The sequence below is a fragment of the Aythya marila genome (genome assembly GCF_965140915.1).
Source record: "Aythya marila genome assembly, chromosome: 4".
Classification (NCBI taxonomy): domain Eukaryota; kingdom Metazoa; phylum Chordata; class Aves; order Anseriformes; family Anatidae; genus Aythya; species Aythya marila.
The window spans coordinates 31,428,941-31,451,042 of NC_139045.1; the positions used below are offsets into that span (position 1 = coordinate 31,428,941).

At 38.9% G+C, this 22,102-nt stretch overlaps 2 protein-coding genes across 2 annotated transcripts; one reads left to right on the plus strand and one right to left on the minus strand.

The window, feature by feature from the left end:
* Window positions 1-1,663: 1,663 nt before the first annotated feature.
* On the plus strand, window positions 1,664-8,339 carry FGA (fibrinogen alpha chain). The gene is made up of 6 exons (XM_082758977.1): window positions 1,664-1,784; window positions 3,566-3,694; window positions 4,730-4,913; window positions 5,203-5,348; window positions 5,976-7,050; window positions 7,478-8,339. Exons 1-6 carry the CDS (start codon window positions 1,734-1,736, stop codon window positions 8,185-8,187), a joined length of 2,295 nt encoding a protein of 764 aa, XP_082615103.1. The 5' UTR covers window positions 1,664-1,733; the 3' UTR covers window positions 8,188-8,339.
* Window positions 8,340-11,240: 2,901 nt separating this feature from the next.
* FGB (fibrinogen beta chain) lies at window positions 11,241-18,578 on the minus strand. Its single transcript, XM_082758978.1, has 8 exons — window positions 18,423-18,578; window positions 16,638-16,841; window positions 15,464-15,647; window positions 14,641-14,868; window positions 13,919-14,032; window positions 13,235-13,357; window positions 12,769-13,054; window positions 11,241-11,851 (listed from the first exon to the last, which is right to left on the minus strand). The coding sequence occupies exons 1-8, from the start codon at window positions 18,495-18,497 to the stop codon at window positions 11,623-11,625; spliced, it is 1,443 nt and encodes a 480-aa protein (XP_082615104.1). The 5' UTR covers window positions 18,498-18,578; the 3' UTR covers window positions 11,241-11,622.
* Window positions 18,579-22,102: the final 3,524 nt, after the last annotated feature.

Here is a 22,102-nt window from a genome sequence, read left to right on the forward strand (position 1 = left end):
CCAGAGTCAACACAACTGTGTAGGACTTGGAGTGGGGAAGAGTCATCAGTCTTGCCACTGCTGAATTTAGCAGCGGAGAATTTATGAAAGTATATTATGTGCTTTGAGTTCAGGAGCTGCCTTATGGATGTTTATCAACCAAACAACACAGCCATGGCTGGCTGATCTTCAATCTGAGCAAAGGTAACATGGGGTCTGTCTGGACTTCTGTGGCTGAAGTTAGTTGGATTGTTCTGTTTCTGAAATTAGAAGGTGTTTCTTGCATCATAGCATTACTGGCACTGCGTGGGATTCAACAGAAGTCTTTACAAAACAGCCTGCAGGAAATTAAAATAAACAAACAGTCTTGTTTCAGCTTATGCATGCACAGGTAAGATTAAGTCTTAAATGTAATAGAACCCCTTTATATCTCATTTGCAAAGCCAGATTCTGGCGATGTAGGTGTAAATCAGTGGCATAAATCAATGTAGCATCATCTTATTGAACTGTTCTGTTTCCTGCTACCTGAGAATATGACTCAGTAATATTGGTATATGATCTGTTTAAGCTTAAGAGGGTTTTCCTGGGTAAGGGAAATGCGCAATGCAAAGCCAGAGATAGGAGAAAACAAAGGGTCCAATTCAACTTCAATGAACTTTACATGGAGAGCGACAAAGACTTCTGAAGATGGAAGAAGAGGAAAAACAGAGGAAAGGAGGATAGGAGAAAACTCAAGAGGCTGTTTCAATGGATCCAAAGCTACAATCAGCTATTTGTAGTTAAAAATGTACAGTGCCAGAATCAGGCTTAAACATGCCTCTGTGATGCAGAGTATGATGAGCAACCTGTAGTTGACAGAAAGTTTTGTGAATGTCATATTATTTAAAAAAAAAAAAATAGAGTGTTTTATTCTTTCAACTGATTAAGCTGACATTTGCCCAAGCAAAGATTTTCTTGCTCATTTCTGCTCACTGTGGTGGCAACTGTGGTGGAGACAGGCAGCATCTTCAGGTGTTTGACAGCCATGTATAATATTCCCCAGTAATAGTAAGGCTCGTTATAGATCTCACAGCAGCAGCACATTATCATCAATTGCCACACATAAACTATATCCTTTGTTCAAAAATAAATTTTATATATATCTATATATCTATCTATATATATATATCCCCTTAATTGTTCTCAACATTTTTCTGGGGCATTTTCAAATACTACTATTTTGTGCTCTTCATAAGTATGTGTTCAATTCACACAGTCCATTTGGTCATCAATAGCCTATATCAACCTTTCTAAGACAAGTACTTGCTTTAGGAGGCCCACGGGAACATAGTCACAGAGAAAGGGCAAACCAATGACTTCCTTTTTCAAATATCAACTGTTTGATTACACTAGCTAAATTCCTGTCACACAGAGTGTGTCTTCCAGTGGTTGAGTATTCCTGGATGCTACTAGATCCTGCACACATCTTAGCTGAACATCTGTTTACAAAAAACTAAGCTTTAAACAGATTATTTTTTTCCTGGAATTCATGGTGTTGCCCTCATGCTGGTGCTCTACAATCTTATCTGGAGCAAACAGCACCAGAAACTTGTGCAAGAGGCCTTAGGTAATCACCTGGGGACATCTGGCATGTTTTGTCTCCAAACAGAGGGAAAATAATGATTAATCTCAGATTTTCATTAAGGTTTAAATTGCATCAAAAGACGAGAGAAGAACATCCTCTCAGTCAGAGTTCTGCTCGCTCTTCTCTGAAGATGATATCCATGAGGATCCTCTGTGTGTTGCTCTGCCTCAACTTAGCCTGGGTATGAGTTTGCTTACTTCATTCTTTTCATATCATGATGATTTGAAGAATGAAGGTTTATTTAATCTTAATTCATTAGATATGTTTTGGCTGTCACCTAGCTTGTGAAATTCAATGCGCACACATATGCACAAGCTTACTGTAAGCAATTCAGTGCTGGACTTTCACATCAGCAGTTCTTGAATATCCATTTCTGTAGTTTTTCTTAATCTGTTTTTGCGGAATCTGCCTTGCTTTAGGAGCAGCAAAGCAGATACATTAACATGAATTCCTAGGTTCATAGATGATTCTGTGAATCTTAAAACTGACTGACTTGGATGCTAGTGGCTCCAGCAAGTCAGGAACTTTAAAGTTTATTTTAGGGTAAATTCTACTCTCCTTTGGGTAGAACATCTCAGTTTACCTCTACAATATTTTCCAGCTACAAATAACACATAATGCCTTTATCATAAAATACCAATTATACAACAGTGATTCCTGTGACAGCAGCATCAGGTTAAAGCAGATTTAAGCAAGAATCATTTTTTAGATAAGGAAAGTGATAGTCTTGATTTTCAACTATGCTGATATAACTTTGCCCTTTTTTTTTCATTTAGGTCTCAGCCCATAATCTTGTTGTAGTCTTTATGTTTCTCTTTGTGACTGTGTTTTGAAGAAAGTGGATATTTTAACAAATGACAGGAGTTATACAAAGCAGATCTGACAAAACAGAAGCAGTCATGTTGGAGCTGTCAGTGCTGAAAGGGCACAGACCATCTAAAATTAAACTTTTTATTTGTTATTTTGTTAACAGCCAGTTGGGCCAGATCCTCAGGATGAATTAAGCAAAAATGAATAAACACCCAATTCCATAGGGATAAGGTTCTGGCCCTGAAGGCTGAAATTAGGGAAACTTTCTCTGCCTCAGAATAAATCATTAATATTTTTAAGCATTAATTATACTGCTTGAAAAGAAAGTAAGATGTGTGCAGAGGAGTCTAGTCAGACTTAATTACATATCAAGTCTTAAAACAGTCTACTTCATCTTTTATGAAAAAATAATTATTTTCCAGTCCTTTACTGAGCAATAACGCAATAGGAATCTTTATAATATTTTGATTTAGATTTAGCTAGTGTAAATGTATTCTTGCTTCTCAGATTTCAAGAAAATCTCAATACTTATCTTTCTTCTCTTTCCATTAGCGGAGTAGAATCCATTCATCACTGACATTAGTAATTTTATTACAGTGTTATTAGCTTTCTTGTTCTTTATGTTGGGCAAAACACAGCTACAAAGTTATAGTTAGCAACTCTGATTAAAATCAGAAACACTAATGGGAAAACAAAATTCATATATATATTTAAGACAGTTTTGTGTAGACTGGAGGGGGTAGAATGAAAACAGAAACTTAGAAATATGACAACAAACATAGTGTTTCTGTGTACAAACAGCATATGCTTTACCTTAAGCAGTTTGAATCTAATTTCAAGTTGTTTTTTAACATTTTTTAAGATTACACAGAGCACAAGATCACCTTTTAATGATATTATCATATATTCTGAGCACCTTTCATTAATTTTAAGGTGTGTTAATTTTAAGAACTGAAAAGCTTTATTGTAAGAAAATCATATCTTACAAGAAATGCCAGGAATAAAATCCTTGCATTGCTGGGTGATTCTTTCCACATGTCTGCATTTTCTGCAGCCGTGATGCCACTGAGTGCTTAAGTGCTTAAATTTCTTTTCTCTTGACAACTGTTTAGACAATCTCAGGTTTGCACTTCCCCTTTTTTTACCTGGCAGGCGCAGGATGGAAAGAGCAGCTTTGAAAAGGAGGGCGGAGGTGTGCGTGGTCCCAGGATCGTGGAGCACATGCAGCAGTCCACCTGCAAGTATGAGAAGAACTGGCCCATCTGTGCGGATGATGACTGGGTGAGCAATGAGCTTTGGGGATGAAAACTGGGTACTCACAGCCTTCAGCCAGCCTGCTCTGATGGGTGTCATGCAGGCTGTACACATTTGAGCCTTAGATCTGAGAGAGGGCAGCTAAACCTTCATATCAGGACATCGTGGTGTCCTGGGGAAAAGAAAGAAAGAAAGAAAGCAATGCAGCTGTTACTGAAGAAGAAAGAAAGGGAAGGAAGAACAGTTTTCAGAGGTACAGAATCAGTCTGGAATAGAAAGATGAAATAAAAGAAGATTATTCTGTAGAAAATGATTATTATTTTCAGAATTTTGATATTGCTGCTTTTGGAGTTGGTAAGAGAAAGGCAATTGAAAGGAAGATGTGTGACAAAGAAAAATAAGTAAAAATAACTCATATTTCAGGAGCTACTTTTTAGAAAAACTGATGACAAAACATTCAGTAAAAGATTCGTAATGACTGACTGAATGTCTCTGTGTATAAACTGTCAATTTGTCTTCTTCTTGCCTCTTACATCTCAACTCACCTTTATGCTATATTTGTAAGATGTAATTTTGCCAAAGAGCTTTAGTTTATAAGAACATTAGGCTTTTCTGAGGAAAATTTTGCTTTAATAACTTGACCTAAGACACCCTTTCTCAAACTGGACAACAAAGCTCTCCTTACAGCAGTCTTTTGGGAAACAAATAAGGTTTTTTGTTTGTTTTATTTTATTTTACTCTTGAGGAAAAGAGTAAAAGGAAAATTAAGGGTTCCTAATCCCTGTTTACAGCAGGTTTCATGGGATGCACTACAGTGATTCCATCACACCAGTCTCAGAGGTGCAGGACATGAAGAATGAGGTGGTATGCTCTAAGTCACACAAGTCCTTGGCAAAGTCATTGGATGAATAGGGCAGAACAGCTGAAAAGAAGTTGCAGAATCTTTTTTTTTTTTTTTTTTTTAAGTGTGTTTTAAGTGCTGGCAAAAATCTGTAAACATTGATAAAAATAAGGCATGCTCATGAAGACTTTAACACAATTATTTCTTTCTTCCAATCTTAGGGTACAAAATGTCCATCAGGTTGCAGAATACAAGGACTGATTGATGACATGGACCAGGATAATAGCCACAGAATAGACAAAATTAGGCAGCTGCTCGCAGACAATCAGAACAACTATAAAACGTCCAATCGGATAATTGTGGAAACCATAAATGTAATAAAACCAGGCCTGGAGGGTGCCCAGCGTAAGTATCTCCCTCAGTTTTATATTTCATGGCTGATTTTTTTGTGTGTGCATAAACAGCATTTAGTGAAAATATATGCTGTACTGGCCCTCATTTTCAAAAGACAGAATAAACATAGTAATACATGACTCTTAACTAATAACTGGTAAAAACTAATGTAGGTTTTTTAAGTTTACTCTTATGAGAAATGTGTTAAGTACATATTTTAATTGTGTGTTTTAACACATGACACTCTTTTAGGAAAGAAAATCACACAAGCATAGCTGACCCTGATGCATTTGTGTTTCAGAGCTTGATGAGAATTATGGGCAGGTGTCAGCAGAACTGAGGCGGAGAATTGTGACATTAAAGCAGAGAGTTGTCACTCAAGTGAACAGAATTAAAGCTCTGCAAAACAGCATCCAGGATCAGGTGCTGGAGATGAAGCGCTTGGAGGTAAGCAGCTGCTACACCATGCATATTGTTTCCAGAGCTTAGCTACAGAGCAAAGAGGGTCTGTTATACCAAGCACAGCAACTGGTGCTCCATCCAGAAGGAAAATACTATCTGACCTGCTGAGGCAAATCCCCAAATGAGTTGCTTTCTGGGGGGCTTGCTTTTCTCTTCCTGCTGCATGAGAACCAGCATTAGCTAAGGAGGGCTCCTTCTCTCATCTGCTCTCAGTCAGGCAGCCAGGATTACTGATGCTGTATCTGCTGATAAGTGGCTCCGTGTGGGGCAAGTCTCCTCCTGTAAGGAGCTGCAAGTCGCTGGGGACAAGGGGGGAGATGTCCTGTCCTTCATAAGGACACCCTTATGCCCCAAGAGCAAAAGGAGCAGTAACTGGGAACGTGCCACAATGTACTTCTCCATGGCACTTATGTGCATCGTGCCATTGTGTGTGTTGTATTTGCAGTGGAAATGAAGCCAGGGTAGGTTTCAAAATGGAGCTTTGGAAAAGCTTGGCTGTAGATTGGAGGTACAAATGCAGCTCCCAGTTTTGCCCAGTCCAGTTAAATAATATACTCACTTGTGAAAGTCAGGCAAGTTCCCTAACCAAGTTATTTCTCTCTGTTCATGCAGGTGGACATTGATATTAAGATACGAGCTTGCAAAGGAAGCTGTGCTAGAAGTTTTGATTACCAGGTGGACAAAGAAAGCTATGATAACATCCAGAAGCAGCTTACCCAGGCCAGCTCCATCAACATGAACCCAGACCTTCAAACAACCACCTTGAGCACACTGAAAATGAGGCCACTTAAGGACTCGACTGTGCCTGAGCATTTTAAGCTTAAGCCTCTGCCAGAAATGCAAGCTCTGAATGCATTTAATAATATCAGGCAGATGCAAGTGGTGTTAGAAAGACCAGAAACAGGCTCGAGCTCCTCCCGAGGCGAGACCCTGTATCACGTGGCAGAATCAAGGGGGGATGGACATTCCCACACCAGCAAATTAATTACTTCTCCCCATGGGAGAGACACCCCTAGCCTGGGAGACAAAACCACCACTGTTCATAGATGCACCAAAACTGTCACCAAGAAAGTTGTTAATGGCCCTGATGGCCCCAGGGAAGAAATAGTTGAGAAAATGGTTTCCTCTGATGGCTCAGACTGCTCCCACTTGCAAGGACTAGGAAATATTGGAGGTGAAGGAAGCACGTACCATATCAGTGGGCCAGGTAGCTTCCACAACCTAGACAGGTTTTTCCCTGAGTTAGAGCCCTTTCTTACCCATGAATCTGGATCCAGTGGCGGTAGATACTCTAGTGGATCTGGCACCATTTCAACTGGCAGCCGTGTCACAGGGACAGGCAGCAGCCACCTGAGTACTGGAACATCCAGCCACACAGTGTCTTACGGAGGGAAAGACAAATTCACTGACTTAGGAGAGGGGGAAGAAGATGACTTTGGAGGACTCCAGTTTCAGCCTGGATTCTCGTCTAGCGGTGCAAGTCACTCCAAGACTGTAGTTACCAGCTCCTCTTCTAGTTTCAACAAGGGAGGCTCCACTTTTGAAACCAAATCACTAAAGACCCGTGAAATATCTGAGCAGCTAGGTGGGGTGCAACACGATCAGAGTGCAGAGGACACCCCAGACATTCAGGCACGCAGCTTCAGAGCGGGAGCAGTGAAGCAAAGGACAGCCAGCACTGGGAAAGGTACACAGGCTCACAGACATAGCTAATGAGGTAGTGGAGCCAAACTCCATCCATAACCAAACTGACAGAGTGGTTTTAGGTACTGCAGTATAATGATGTGATGATAAAATGCCAGAACTGTGTCTGTTTGTTGCCACCTTGGAAAAAAAGAAAATGAAAAAAAAAAAAAGAAAGAAAGAAAGAAAGAAAAAAAAAGGGGGAAATTATATCATTAATATTTGGGTATTACATAGACAATTCACAGTTTAAGAAATACGTAATGTTTTCTTCTCTCAGTTCTTTTTAACATTGCCTGTCATTATACCTAGCATAGTCCAAGACATGTTTAACAAATTTTCCTCAGAGCTATTGCTACTTGGATTCCTCTGAAGTTTTAATTAAATTTTACCGATAACTCCTGTCAAACCAGATCAACTTTTTTTTTTAGACTGCGATGATATCCGCCAGAAACACACTTCTGGTGCCAAAAGTGGCATTTTCAAAATCAAGCCAGCGGGATCCAATAAGGTTTTGTCAGTTTATTGCGACCAAGACACCACTTTGGGAGGATGGCTATTGATCCAACAGAGAATGGATGGATCAGTGAATTTTAACCGGACCTGGCAAGACTACAAGAGAGGTTTCGGCAGCGTGGATGCCAAAGGGCGAGGAGAGTTGTGGCTGGGCAATGAAAACATTCACTTGCTGACTCAGAATGACACTCTGCTTCGTGTAGAGCTAGAGGACTGGGATGGAAATGCTGTGTATGCAGAGTACATCATGCAGGTAGGGTCTGAAGCAGAAGGGTACGCCCTCACCGTGTCCTCCTATGAGGGCACGGCTGGGGACGCGCTGGTCGCCGGCTGGCTGGAGGAGGGCACCGAGTACACGTCCCATGCCCAGATGCGGTTCAGCACCTTCGACCAGGACCACGACCGCTGGGAGGAGAGCTGTGCGGAGATGTACGGGGGCGGCTGGTGGTACAACAGCTGCCAGGCAGCCAACCTCAATGGTATTTACTACATGGGGGGCCACTACGACCCGCGGTACAATGTTCCCTATGAGATCGAAAATGGTGTTGTCTGGATGCCTTTTAGAGCCTCTGATTACTCCCTGAAAATCACTAGAATGAAAATCAGACCCATGGACACCTTGTAGAAGGACAGGCATTTATTATATGTGTTACAACTAAAAGATGAAAAGAGTTTTCATGTATATGTGCATGACATACCTTGACCCTATGAATGTGAAGGCAACTGGACATACAGCTCGTGGCTTACAAAATAAACACTGATTAATTATTAACAAAATAGTTCTTTCATCTTCTTTATAACTGAAAAACTTTTAAAGGAAATACTGATTTTAAAAAGCTTTTTATATAAACCTTGTCTGCAACCTTTCTATCGGTCCCTTTATAAAACTTCAGTAAACATCTCTCTGATGGACAGAGTACTTCTTACTAACATGTTTTAGGCTTTTCAACATGCTAGACATATTAAAGGTCAAAAACTCACAAAATGACTATCCCTAACTTATGCCTTACACAATTGTTCCAAAGTGTGAGTGAAAAATTACATTTGTGCAGCAATTTTCTAAAAAGCAGCTTAAGTTTATCTTGATGGTGATTTGGAAGGAGAGTCTTGAGTATGCCAATAGTAGTCACATCAATCTACTGAAGAAATAAGCAATTCAAAGTGACAAATTGTGGTGCTCTTTGGAGCAAGTCAACAGACTGGACTTCAACTTAATAACATTTGCCAGACTTAATCATTTACTTCAGCTGCAGAGAAAAATCCCAAATCCAGGTGATACCTGTATCAAATATGCTGCCTCAAGTTTTATCACAATAATTTAATATTTAAATGACTGCCTTGCACCTTCCTTCTGAGAACTGTAAAAAAAACAAAAACATATTTTTTTATCTCTCGGGCTTATTCATTATCACCAGCATAGAAGGTTTCGGGGCTGGATGGTTATTTTATTGCAGTTAGTACTGGATAGATGAGGATATAAAGAGTGTACTGCTCACATTTCTGCAGCTACACCACGCATGCAGCAGTAAGCTACCTAACCTTTCATAGGTGTTGAAAATAGATCTTAATCCAGTTCATTGCTCTATGTGAACACAAGACATACATGGAATAGAATTCAGCCATACAAAGCCTGTAGGGCTAGACCCCTATTTTAGTGAAACCAGCAGGGAGACACTTGCAATATGTCCAGGTTTAGATCTTTTGAATGTGATTTTACTATTTTTACCTGATCTTTTTCATGTTTCTCTCCACTGCTAAGATTCATATTTATGGATAAAATTACACAAGTATTTACTCTTTTTATTTTTTCTATGCTTCAATTGAAAAACAAGCATAAGCAGAATTGCTTGCCTTAAATCTTACTGCTCAGCGTTTTTCATACCATTTAACAATATAATAAAATACGGAGAAGGCTCAATTTCAGCCTTTTTTCAGGGCTTCTCAAGCACAACCATTGCATAACATTTTTTGAAATTTTGCTGAAGTGCAGAGACATCTTTACAGCCAGATGCATGGAGAAGTTTCTACACTTTTGGAAAAGTTACTTCTGCTTTATGCCGTGTGTTTGTTCCCTAGTCTCACTGGAAGCCGGTCTGAGGGGACGCTGAATATTTGCAGTCATGCAGTGTGATGCTGCTATGACATCTCCTCCTTGTCCTCCTGGACTCCAGAGATTAAATAAACATGAGAACTGTAAATGAGAATTTTAGACTGCCATCATAATCAGCTAAAGAATTGTTGAAGGTGAGAAGGGTAGCCTCACTGACAAAAGATCTTGATCTATACAGAGAGCTTGGTCCAAATCACAGATGGGATAAACAGATGCATTTGGGAACAGGGAACAAAAGGATGACTGTCAGAATAACATTGATACATCTCTGTATTGTATTAGATGCCTCTAGAAAGAAGGCAATTTGTGTTGTTTGCTTAAACTACCTTTATTATTCACAAGTAATGTACACCTGGGTAGGATTTATACAAGGAGATGTTTTGTTTGGAGGGCTTAGCTTGTTTTTAATAAAACCTTTTTGCAAATGGCAAAATGTGCTTCTCATCACTGCCCATGGTGTTCCCCCTGCTCAGTCAGCTCACTGGGTCAAGGTGTACCCATGCAACTCACAGGCAGAGTTCACAGGCAACTCGTGTTGTTGAGCCTGGCCACCTTTCTGTCCATAAAGGAAAACATTCGTAATAAAAAAGCCAGTATACAGATAGTCAACCTCACTAACTTGCTCTCTTACTGCATGCACAGCACCCCATCTCTCTTTGCTACAATCGGGTTTGTATCTTGCCTGAACTTCCTTCAGCACTTCCAGGTCATAGGCACTTTCCTAGGCTTCTGTGCAAGCAAGCTATTGATCTGGCAATGGGAGTGGAACAGGGTAGTTCCCTCCAAAGCAGCTGTAGTAACAAGCCCCAAAGTCCCAATTACCCCATTAAGTGGTAAAGATAAGGGAAGACTGCAACAGACAGGGGCTGGGTGATTTGGGAGGATGCCAATACAAAGATAGGCAGGACCTGAATACTGTATTTAGCCCAGAGCCTGCAAGCCTCTCCACTGTCCAGTTTGCAGTGTTCTAATGGCTGCACAGGAAAATCTGAGCAGATATAGGGGAAAAAAACATCACAAAGAGAGTGAAGTGGAGCAGGCTGCCCATCAAGGCTGTAATATTTTCAAGATACTCAAAACTTGACAGGGCAAAGCCCTCAGAAACCTGATCTAACTTTGAAGTTGGCCCTGATTTGAGCATGAACGTGGCCAAGATGCTCTCTAGTGTTTCCTTCAAACCAGAACTAACCAATGACTGGAGTTACTAATTGCTCTTGTCCTGCAACAGTGATTGTGTAAAAGACTTACCAGTCAGCTCTCCTAATACCATATAGGATATACTATAAAGACTGTGGGATGCTGGAAAGGATATTATGAGGTATGGTATGCAACTGAGTTTCTGTAAAAGGGCATATTTAATCCAGGAAATAGGATGTGAACTAAGTGACTGTTAACCTACAGATTTTTTAGATATACATATTTTTTTACTTTATTCCTTCTCAGCTTGTTACACAGGTAGTTACCACATCTTTATGATATAAAAGAAAAAAAAACAGTGCTTTCTTTGGTGAAATGTATTTGCTTTTCCCCCAATAACGCTTAAAGACTTATAAATTGTGGAGAAAAAATCAGTTTTAAGGCTTTGTTTATTTTTTTTTAGAAAACATTTTATAATAATCCTCTTCCTTTTCAATTTTGATATGGAACTTCTTTGTAACAGAGTGAAACAAGTGTACATATACATATTTTATCGGACATCTTCAAAACCAGTACTTCTGTCTTGTGAAGAAATGAAAAATGGAACAAAATACACTAGCAGCTCATTTTCATAGTTCAGATTTTGATTTTCAGTTGCCATTGCCTTTCATTTTAGGTCACTATATAGTCCTACATATGCATTTGGTTCTCATATGTAAAGACAAGCCTGAATACCATGTTGAAAAACATAACCAGGTACAAATATGAAAAGAAAATCCCTGTTTCTTTACACTTAGATCACTTCTATAGCAGTTAATCTGGGAAGTATGGCTTGATTTTCATGCTAATCTTCTTCATGGAATACCACGACCCTTTCCAGTTCATCCATACAATACCATCATCTGTACCATGTTTTGCCATATCCCAGCTGTAGGACCCTCCCCAGTAGTATCTGCCATTGGGGTTGGCTGCGTGGCAACGATTGTACCACCATCCACCACCATCTTCTTTGGAGCACTGTTTTCTTGAATCTGTAGTTAACCTGATGAAGTAAAAGGAACAGTTAAGACAGATGAAAAAGCAAATAGATGAGAGTGCACACACATGTCCCTGTACTGAAATTTTCAAACCACAACAAATATTTAAAATTCTTCTCTGAACTTTACGTAAAAGATTGACCATTGCAAGCATGTGCTATACAGTACACTTGGAACATGAAGCTGCTATGAGAAATAGGTAAAATTTTATCTGTATCTCTTTCAGAATGTCTTTTTAGTTTACTAAATGAAAAATACAGTTACTTGCAGTTCATAATGCTAACTGCAATATCAATTCAATTTAGGGATATTAGAAATAATGATAATTGTATGTCTTCCCAAATCTAAACAATTCCTTTATTCATAAGTAGGTAATCGGGTCTTAAGATAGACATATAGCATATATTTTAGAGACAGAGTGCTGAATTACATCCTTTACAGATGAGCTCCAGTCTTCTGAGTAGGCTTTTTTTTTTTTAATAATCTATTCCCTCAAGACACATTACTGTGTTACAGGGGAGAGTACCAATATTCCTATTCAAGCAAGACAGTGCTGAGGACAAGCATTGCCACCATCAGGTTCTGATATTGAGAATATTGTATCAGATTTGCCATTTTGTCTCTGGTAACATCATTCATGTACTCAAAATAATTCAGTGTGCCTGCTCCTCACATGGCTGTGGAGCAGTGCTACCATAATATAGTTTTACCTGCCCTTTAGCTATGTCGGTTCTTGCATTGGCTACACCAGTGGGACAGCGTGAACACTTGGCTAGTAACTTGCAGTGAGAAACTTATTTTAGGTTACTATGAAATGCTGTGCAAACTAGTATCAAAGTAGAGAAATATTCTATATTTCTCTTAAGGAGAGACATATGGTCTGATAATTAATTTCTTTTAACTGTTTAATGTGGTTACATACCATCCATCATTGTCTCTGTCGTAAGTACTGAAGAACATGCCATTGTGAATTGTCATTGTCCTGTTTTCTCCATGCAACGTTGAAGCTCCTTCCATCAGAGCATTGCCTGCATTGCCTCCATAGTTACTAACTGAAAGCTGGTACTTGTTTCCTTCATTATGTATGGTGAAACCTCCATAGCGAGCTGATACTTTATCACCATTCCAATCTTCCATTTCAATTAAAACTTTAGTGGGCCCTATCTTGGTAAGTTGGCTGATTTTGTCATTTCCAAGCCAATATTCACCTGAGAAGCAACAGACGAGAGCTCTGTGAAATTGATTTCACAATATACTTCAAGGTAACTTTATGATTTGCCCACGTCTGCCAAAGCAGATTGGTTAATTTTAAAAAGTCAAAATGCTTCAAGAAATATGAGAAAACAGTTTCAGTAAGAACTCTTCATGTTTCATGCTCGGTGTTTTACCTGGTGTATCACAGTAGTTCTTCCCTCCACTCTTTGCAACATTTCCAAATCCTTTTTTATATTCATCCCACGCTCTTCCAAAATTAACACTGCCATCCTGGCGGTTCTGAATCAAAGTCCAGCCTGCAGGAGCGACAGTATTTAGATTAATTTGCTCTTATGAAAGGAGCATGAAACGTTAAGATACAGCCCTTCTATCATCATCTCACGGATGATGTGACTTCCTTGCAGCAAGTATGAGTTTTCACTGTTTATGAGTTCAGCCTTGCCATTTTTACTCACTCTGAAGGGGTGTATTGCTTCATGAGCAAATGTGGAAAAAACATAAGGTGAAAGAGTGACCCAGGTTTCTTTTGGCTAGCATGTAGTAGCAGGGTAGGAAATGAGCCAGACCCTCCACTTCTGCCCACCCATTGTCCATTTTAGCCATAGTAAGTATTCACCAGTCCCTTCCCATTAATTTATTTCCAGTTTCATTATAAAATGTCCTGCAGTGTATCTGAAGATGACCAACAAGACTTTCTTGAAATAGTCAGACTTAATTCTCAAGTAACTACAAAAATTGCAGTTCTGTATGTGATTGTTTAAATTGCAAGTTACTACTTCTTTTTTTTTTTTTTTTTTTTTTTTTTTGTGGAATTCTTATTAATTAATATTTTAACAACGTTGTTATTCCACACTAACCTCCATTATCTGTTTCCATGTCACAGTATACTCTGTATGGTCTGACGAAAGGATCTGGTTGGATGAGGTACATTTCAGATGTTTCACCTCCCTTTCTGAAAATATCCTCACATTCTGCAAGAATAAACCAGAGACTCTGTTACTGAAAGAGCGCCAAACTCCCTGGTTTGCTGATTGCAAGGGAACAATTTTAAAGATGTATTTATGTACTTTGATTTTGATTTCCATACTACATTGTATGAAAGAAGCAAGGAAGAAAGAACAGCATACTTGCATTGCTATACTTTTCTAGATAAGAATTTCTAAAAGCTCAACCTGAACAACTGAAGACTATTTATATTTTAATTACTTTTTGAATTGGACAAGCTTGTAAAAAGAGAACCTTTCTTGATTGAAAAAGTAAAGAGTACAACTACGAGAGTCACAAATGTATTACCTTCACCTCACTGAAGGTGAACATGGTTTACCTTACCTCTTCAAAATGCTATTGGCCAATGATGATGACCAGTTATTAGATAAGACAATCTTTGGTCTGACTAGTACAGGTCAGTCAAAAGATTTTTTCATATTGGGTAACCATCTGTCTTTTCCGCTATCCTAATCAGTGTCATAGGTTTCAGAGCAACCAACTCACACCACCACCAACTGAATGATGTGTTTATCAATATGCATAGTGATATAAATGTGAGAAGAAAGAGATGTTATTATAGTTAAATGAGTACCTTTGCCTGTAACCACCGGAATATTACAGGAAGCAACGCATGGGGAACGGCAGTAGTCTGTTTGGGTTGCAATGGCATTTTCCAGTTTCTGGATCTTTTTGTATAAAGTTTCCGTGACTGCACGAAGGACCCTGAGGCTTGATGGGATGTTATTGTCCAGATTATCCTTTATATAATTATAATGCAATTCCACTTCTGTGTTATACTCAGAAAGTAAAATATCATTGTCTAGAAAAACAATTAGATGAGAAGCAGATTAATTTTCAATGTTATGAAAAAGTCAAGAGCAATCTGTAAGCACAATCTGAGAAGCCACTTGTTTTCTCAGTGGGGAGGAAGGATATACGTGTCTTTTGATTACCTTTGCACACTGTGCAAAAACTATGAAGAGATTCTTGGAAAATTATTACATGTGCACCATTATTTCTTTGCAAGCTCATAGATTTATCAGCGTCACTATATTCTGCCAAAGAACTATAACTAGCTTCTCTCCAGAGAGCCATGGTGCCAAGCCAGGATCTGGGCATAAAGGAGTTGGATGGATCAAAGGAGTTGTCAGGAATCAAAGAATTGGGAAGCAGCTAAGAGAGGGGGCAACCCTTACAGTTAAAGGCCTAATAAGAATCGTGCTTCAGTATCCATTCCTTTGCCTCTCTGAAATTACTTTTTTAAAAGATTTAAGATGGCAGAGTTATGGAACCCTACTTTGCTAGATATTCTACTGCATTTTCAACATTTTTAAAAAGTCCTCTTAGCAAGTAATAGTAGCAGCGTCACTAGAAGTATAATATCATTTACATTATGATTCATAACAACAGCATACCTTTTCTTTGTTTCTGTGTCTTTATCAGTTTATCATCTATCATATTCACATATTGATAGAAAGTTGTAGAAGTATCAGAAAATTTGGTCACTTTGTCTTTTAGATCACGAATAACTGATGTCACAGTCTTTTCCTGTTTTACCAGTGCAGTTTGCAGTTCACATCCAGTTGGACAGAGTACTCCCTTAAAAAAAAATAAATAAAAAACAAGGGCTGTGCATAAAAATCAAGTAAAAAAGAGAAGTTTCTAAACTAGTCAGTGAAAGGCCATAGCTTTGAAAGCATTGAATAGTTAGTAATATGTGACCGTATATTTAGGCATCAAGGTACAGGCTTAAGATATTTAACTTTATGAAGAAGCTGCAGTGTGAAGGGAACGAAGGTGTCTTGAGTACCCCCAACAGGACTCCTGTTGAAACTCTTTGGAAAAGGCCTCTCTTCACACTTTTGGGTCCACTAACTGCTTTTCACTTTTCTGCACTGCTAAATGTTCACAGTATTCAGCCTCCTGATCCATGACTAGAATCTGTCAGGAACTAGCTGGTGTTCATGCATGTTTATATCTACCCCTTCCTCTTTCACTATCCTCAGAAAATCAACCATGTTCTCTATGCCTTGGTTATGTATGTCTCTCTTGAAATGGCCATGTATGTTTCATTAAAAAATGGTCATGTCAAGAACTGTGAGCACTATTGCTTCTTCAACAAGAACTGCACTGACTTCAGTCACTGGAGCAGTGACTGAATGTAGACTATAATTATGGTTTGAAACAAATTTTAAGATGTGAGTTTTTGGAGCCCCTTGAGATTACCTGAAATCCAAGCCATCTCTTTTGCAGAACTTTTTTTCTGTCATTCTTAATGGTCACCTATGCAAGCCAATGGGTAAATCTCAGGCTAACCCACAGATGCTTCCTTTCCTCATTTGTGGTTTGAACCTTTTCTCTCTCCCCTTACTCACTGTAGGCTGTTTGTCTTTGTGACTATCCCATGGACTCTATAGCACTGCACTTCTGAATGAAGCTCTACCAAACCCAAACAAAAAGACATTAAGTTTTGCTGCTTTAAATGAAAGATCATTCTGTGTTTGGCAAAGAAAACTATTGTTCAGCACACTAGAAGGCTGTTAACAACCGTGCCATCCTCCATTTCTGTTTAGACAGGGAGACACCTACCAGCTCCTCAAGAGGATGCTTGCAGCCACCAGCATCGGGATAGATGATACGTTCCTTCTTGCTGCCCTGCTTATCCGGCTTTCGTGGCCGGGGCTGGTACCCAGTTCCAGAGATGGGAGGTGCCACGGGTCTGAGTGTGGGGGCCGTTTCTCGCCTTTTGTCTAGGGGTCGGTGGCCTCGAGCCTCAGGTTGAGTGCTTTCATCCTGCAAAGCCAGGGGAGAGGAAGCTCTCTTGAGTCTAGGACTGCTATTGCAAAATGCTATGCACAGGGTGATGGTATCCATTCAGCACTCTATTTCAAACAGCAAAGAAAATTGTGGATTGGAATAGAAACAGCAACAGCTGAAATACAATACTGACATTATGTACAAATTATCACAATGTTTTTCCTTGTAAAAGCAGTCATACTCTCTTCACCTAGGGATAGACAAACTAAAAAGCCTTTAAACCAAAGCAAAACGATATTTCAATGTTTCATTCTGACTAAGGAATAAAGTTGATATAGCTCAGAGCCACTGAGAATCATGAAACTTTAAGTGGTGAGATTAAAAAAAAATGTTAGAAATAAGAGAGGTAGGAAGAATATTCATCATCTTGTGAATATTCAGTGTCCCAGTGGCTTAATCAAGAAGATTGCTCAGTCACAGCCCTCCAGCCAGGTTTTTAGAACTTCTTTGGATGCCCATGTTCCTCCTCCCTCCCAGGAGCAGGAACAACAGCCCCCCGCATTCCATGCTGTGTTTTTGCCAGCAGCAAAGGCTTACACATCGTCTCCTAAGAAGAACACTACCCCTGTGAGGCTTACGTATAAAAATTGGCAAACAGAAACACCATCTTAACAATTTCATTTATTTGAGAAACTTCCATCCTAAAGTTTATCCTGAAAGACTAGTAAGTCAAGCAAGGAAACTAAATTATTTGTTGAAATGAAACCTTCAATCATTAGTTGTTTGAACAATTGGATCCAAATCTTTGATCATGTCCAATCCCACTCGGACTTAACTGCAAATAACAAACATTTGTAAGGACCAAAAGTAGGCAGCATGCAAATTTCTGAAAATGATTTAGTGTGGTAATCTCATCAATAGTCAATGTACAGACATAAACATTTATGTTGTATAATGGAAAATAAACTAATTTCTGGTCACCTGACCCTATTTCTGACCTATTTCATTTTTGCAGGGATTTCCAAAATATAAAAACCATTCTGAAATTATAAATCAAATTTCCTAATAAAACATTTTACTTGTTGAAAACTAAATACAAGTTAAATTATTTTAGATTGATCCTCATTGCTTACCTTTTGGTTTAACTATCCCTTTACCTCTCCATTTCAAATATAAATCTGGCAGTTAATGATCTGGTGGCTAATTTATTTTTCCCAATGTCTACTGAATCTATAGTAAAATTGTTCCTGTCTTTCAGACAGGACATGATTAAATACATGTTTCTATGCCTTTGCACATCACAAATGAATTGTCCGTAACATGTCAAAATTGCTACATAAATATCCTTAAATAAATTTAGCTGAATAACTAATCTTACCATTCTTCATTCCCTAAAGAAAGGAAAGAAAGTATATCCAAAACCAGAAAATAACTGTTGCACTGTTAAATACCTATGAAGAAATAACTGAAAGATTATTTCTCTGAGGAGAAAAAGAACACGCACTGTATAATTTTCTAACTTAGCTAAATCACATAAGCCAGGTAAGTCATGCATGCAATTAAATAAAATTAATAATTTTCAGTCTTATTATTATTAATTCCAATCAGTATTACAACCTCATCATCGTAATCAGTAGAAGCCTGGGATTTAATGAAAGGAACACAGAGCAGGAGCAACAGGAGCAGCTTCATGGCGCTGGCTTGCTTGAGCTGCTCGGTGACCCTCTCCCATCAGCAGCTCTGACGGGGCAAGATCCTCTCTGTTCCTATATATACAGGTGGCAACCCCAATTTCCAGCTTGACACTGATAGGTCCAACCCTTCAAAGCAATCACTGCTTTCCTGTTAACATTTAACATTTCTCTTCTCTGTGTGCCTGAATACATTTGATGTTGAGCAATCTCTCTGGACATCTCTTATCTACGTGTCCCAGAGACCTCTGTTGCTGCTGGCATGAACTAAATGTTTAAAAACTTAAAAGTACCTCCTGCTCAGATTACACAAGTTACCATGTTCTCAAAAATTACGAGTCTTACAAGACTGAAAAAAAAAAAAATGACAGCTGAAAAGCTGAACATCCAAAGAAAAGAAATGTTGTCAAATATTGACTGTGACATCTCCTTGCTTATTTTCTCCCTGATGAAAATGTGGATGCTTCAGCAATAGCATATTGAATTTGAATTAAACTCACCTCACACAGAATGCTACACCCTTGTAAACAGTTCTAATGGCACCTGGATATGCAAGCCTTTGGGTCTTATTAAGTACAGTACATCTGAGTAAACATATTAATTTGCTGTTTTCTTTTTTAACACAAGAAGTGTATATGTCATAGCCTTTATTTAAATACTTTTAATAATCTTTTAAAAGAATATGGTATGAAGTTATTTGTAATCATAGTGGGTCACACTTTCTGATACTTTTTAAGAATATGGCATATCACTGCTCTCATATTAGCAGTTTTAACATTTCAGTGCCTGCATATTCTATAATTTCTGCATGGATTATGGATGATTTTGTTACACTGAATTATATCTAAGGTGCAGAATGAAAGTCTGCACACTTTTTTAAAGTTATTCCTATTGATGTCTGAGGACATTAGCAGAGGCAAGCCATGGGCTGAGCTTCCCTTTCAGAGACCAACTTGATGGAGCAGGAGATTTTGTGATAAACAAAGAAAAGAACAGCTAAAATTGCTTGTTTTAGTCCTTTTTCCTGTATTCATGCCATTGTCAGAGTTCTGGTAAACTATGGGGATTCCTGAAATATGAAAACTGTTTAACCTGACGGGTTTAATCATTAAACAGCTTGGCCCCAAATGAGCCATGGCTCAGGAAGCTCTTACTCCCCCGAGTATGATCCTATGTGTAAGGACGTCACTTACACTAACACTATTAGCTTTGGAAGAACACAAATTTATCCCTATAGAAATTAAGGAAGACTGTCTGTGGCCAAAACTGACATCATCAATGTGTTATTTCTATGTAAAGATGCCAGCCAAGATACCGTACGCCCTGTCATCACTGGTTCTGGGCATCTCCCAGAACCTTAAATGCAATTTTCCCCACACTGTGCCTTAAGGAAAGTTCAGTAACCCTTATTTTCTGTATAAGGAAGGGGCACAGTGATGCTGAGCCTCTTGCCCAGAGCTTACAGGTACTGGGCCAGTGGAGAAATAAATGGTGTCCCACTAGTCCTGAGTTAGGAACTTGGCCATAAATTATCTTGCCTTGGTCCATACAAATCTTCATGATATTTGTCTTGAATTCATTCTGAAACAACCACTATGTTCTGCAGTAGCTCATAGTGTCCTTCCTCAGGCACTCTTTGCGTGTCGTGGCCAAAGGTGGCTATGTCCATGCAGAGCCTGTCCAGCACAAGTGGCAGGGGTTGGCACAGGAGCTGAGCCTGCTGCAGAGTCCCAGCACAGGAAATCCCCAATTTCATCTGCCTTCGGATGGGATTTCCCCTTCGAAATTCAGCCTTTGACCCTCTCTGCTCCAGTGCTTTTCCTTGGCTTCCCCAAGAGGGTTAGCCAGTAGTATCTCCCCAGGGAATTACCTGGAGCCACAACAAATGAACAACACACGTCTGGATTGTGGAGTTGGGTCAGTGAGCAGATGCTCCAGCAGGCGTTGTGCAGGGCCTCAGCTGGTAGGGGGAGGCTGGGCCTGCACCACAAAGGTCTTCCCTGAAGAGGCTTTTCAGCAATGCTGTGCCTGTACAGGAACACAACTTATGCTGACCAAAAAAAAAAAAAAAAAAAAAAAATGCTTCCAGTGTGACAATCTAAATCTGGAACTGCAGAGTGAGCAAGGTATACTGGCAAACATACATGCATGTATCAAATATTTTGGCAGCAGAACTTAATCTACATGGGTTAGCTTGCTGGTTATGAGACGGGATTTTTATTTCATGCTTGCAACCATTACAGCTAGTTTGACACTTTATAAGGACTGAGTGTAGCCTTACGAAAAGCAAAGAGCAGGGCTTAAATTTATCCTAAAAACGGTATGAAGGAGGCTTTATTTTCCAAACAGGACACCTGATTTTTTTCCTCGTGTTTTCCTCATATTCTCCCCAACACACATGGTTAATGCAAAGAACTTCCCAGACTCATGTCATGATACCACAACAAACTTGCTATTAGGAACTGTAAAAACAAAACATTGATCTGATGGTGTTCCAGGACATCTCTTTGTACAGTGCGTTTGTCCTGGAGGGCTACTTACGGGCAGAGGTGTATGTGTGCTTTTAGGAATGAATATTTGTTTGCCACTTCTCGTGTTTGTTCTGCCGATTTGGCTGCCCATGGTGCAATACTCTTTACACAAATTCCCATCCTTGAATCTTGGCTCTTCCAAGCTGAATGTGTCCCTGAGGTGGTCTTGGTGAGGGGGAACAGAGACTTCTTGGGCCGCTGACAATCTGAGATGGTTACTAAATTAAATTTAAAAAGACATCCAGTTGATTTAGAAATGTTCTCTGAAGCCGCTAGTGTTGTAATAATGTCATACTATGACAAGAGTACTGTGGAATTAAGTGTTCATCTCAGGTGTCCTCTTTTGCTCCTTTAACCGGTGTCCTCTTTTGCTCCTTTTACCAGTAAAAAAAAAAAAAAAAAAAAGTGTTTCAAGGGTTTCTTGTAAATGAGAATTAATGTTACCTTCATATTCTGTGAGTAAGCAAGTTCTTAAACATTAATGAGGGGGGCTGTTCATTTTGATCTTAAAAACAGCACTGAAAGCATATTCAGTTTACCAGTCATCTCTTCCTTAGTGGTCATTTATTACAAATAAAATAAAATAAAATAAAATAAAATAAAATAAAATAAATTACATATTTTGTTATTTCTGGAATTAGAGCCATAGCTGACATGTAAGAGCACATCACATAGTTGATGTATTGATTGGTTTAAAAAAAAAAAAAAAATTGATTCAAAAAGTTTCAAAATGAATAAAGTGAATATTCTCATGAATGTTGCTGACATGATTTATTGAAGATCTTGGACTATATTTCAACTTAGAATAAATCTGCTAAAAAAAAAAAAAAGCGAACATAACAGATTAATTTGACCTCTGGTTTTCTAAAGCATTGCAAGGTGTGTATCATTGTACATCACTGTACTTTATCCATTGGCAGAGATTAGCCCTTTAACCATTTCCACATGTCAGATTCAGTAGTCAAGCAGACACGCATTACTTTTTGTGTAAATTTTTGTTTTATTGTTTGAAATCCCTTCCCTCCAGATCTCCTTTTACACCTTGTGTCTCCTCTATCTCGGGGAACTGCTACGG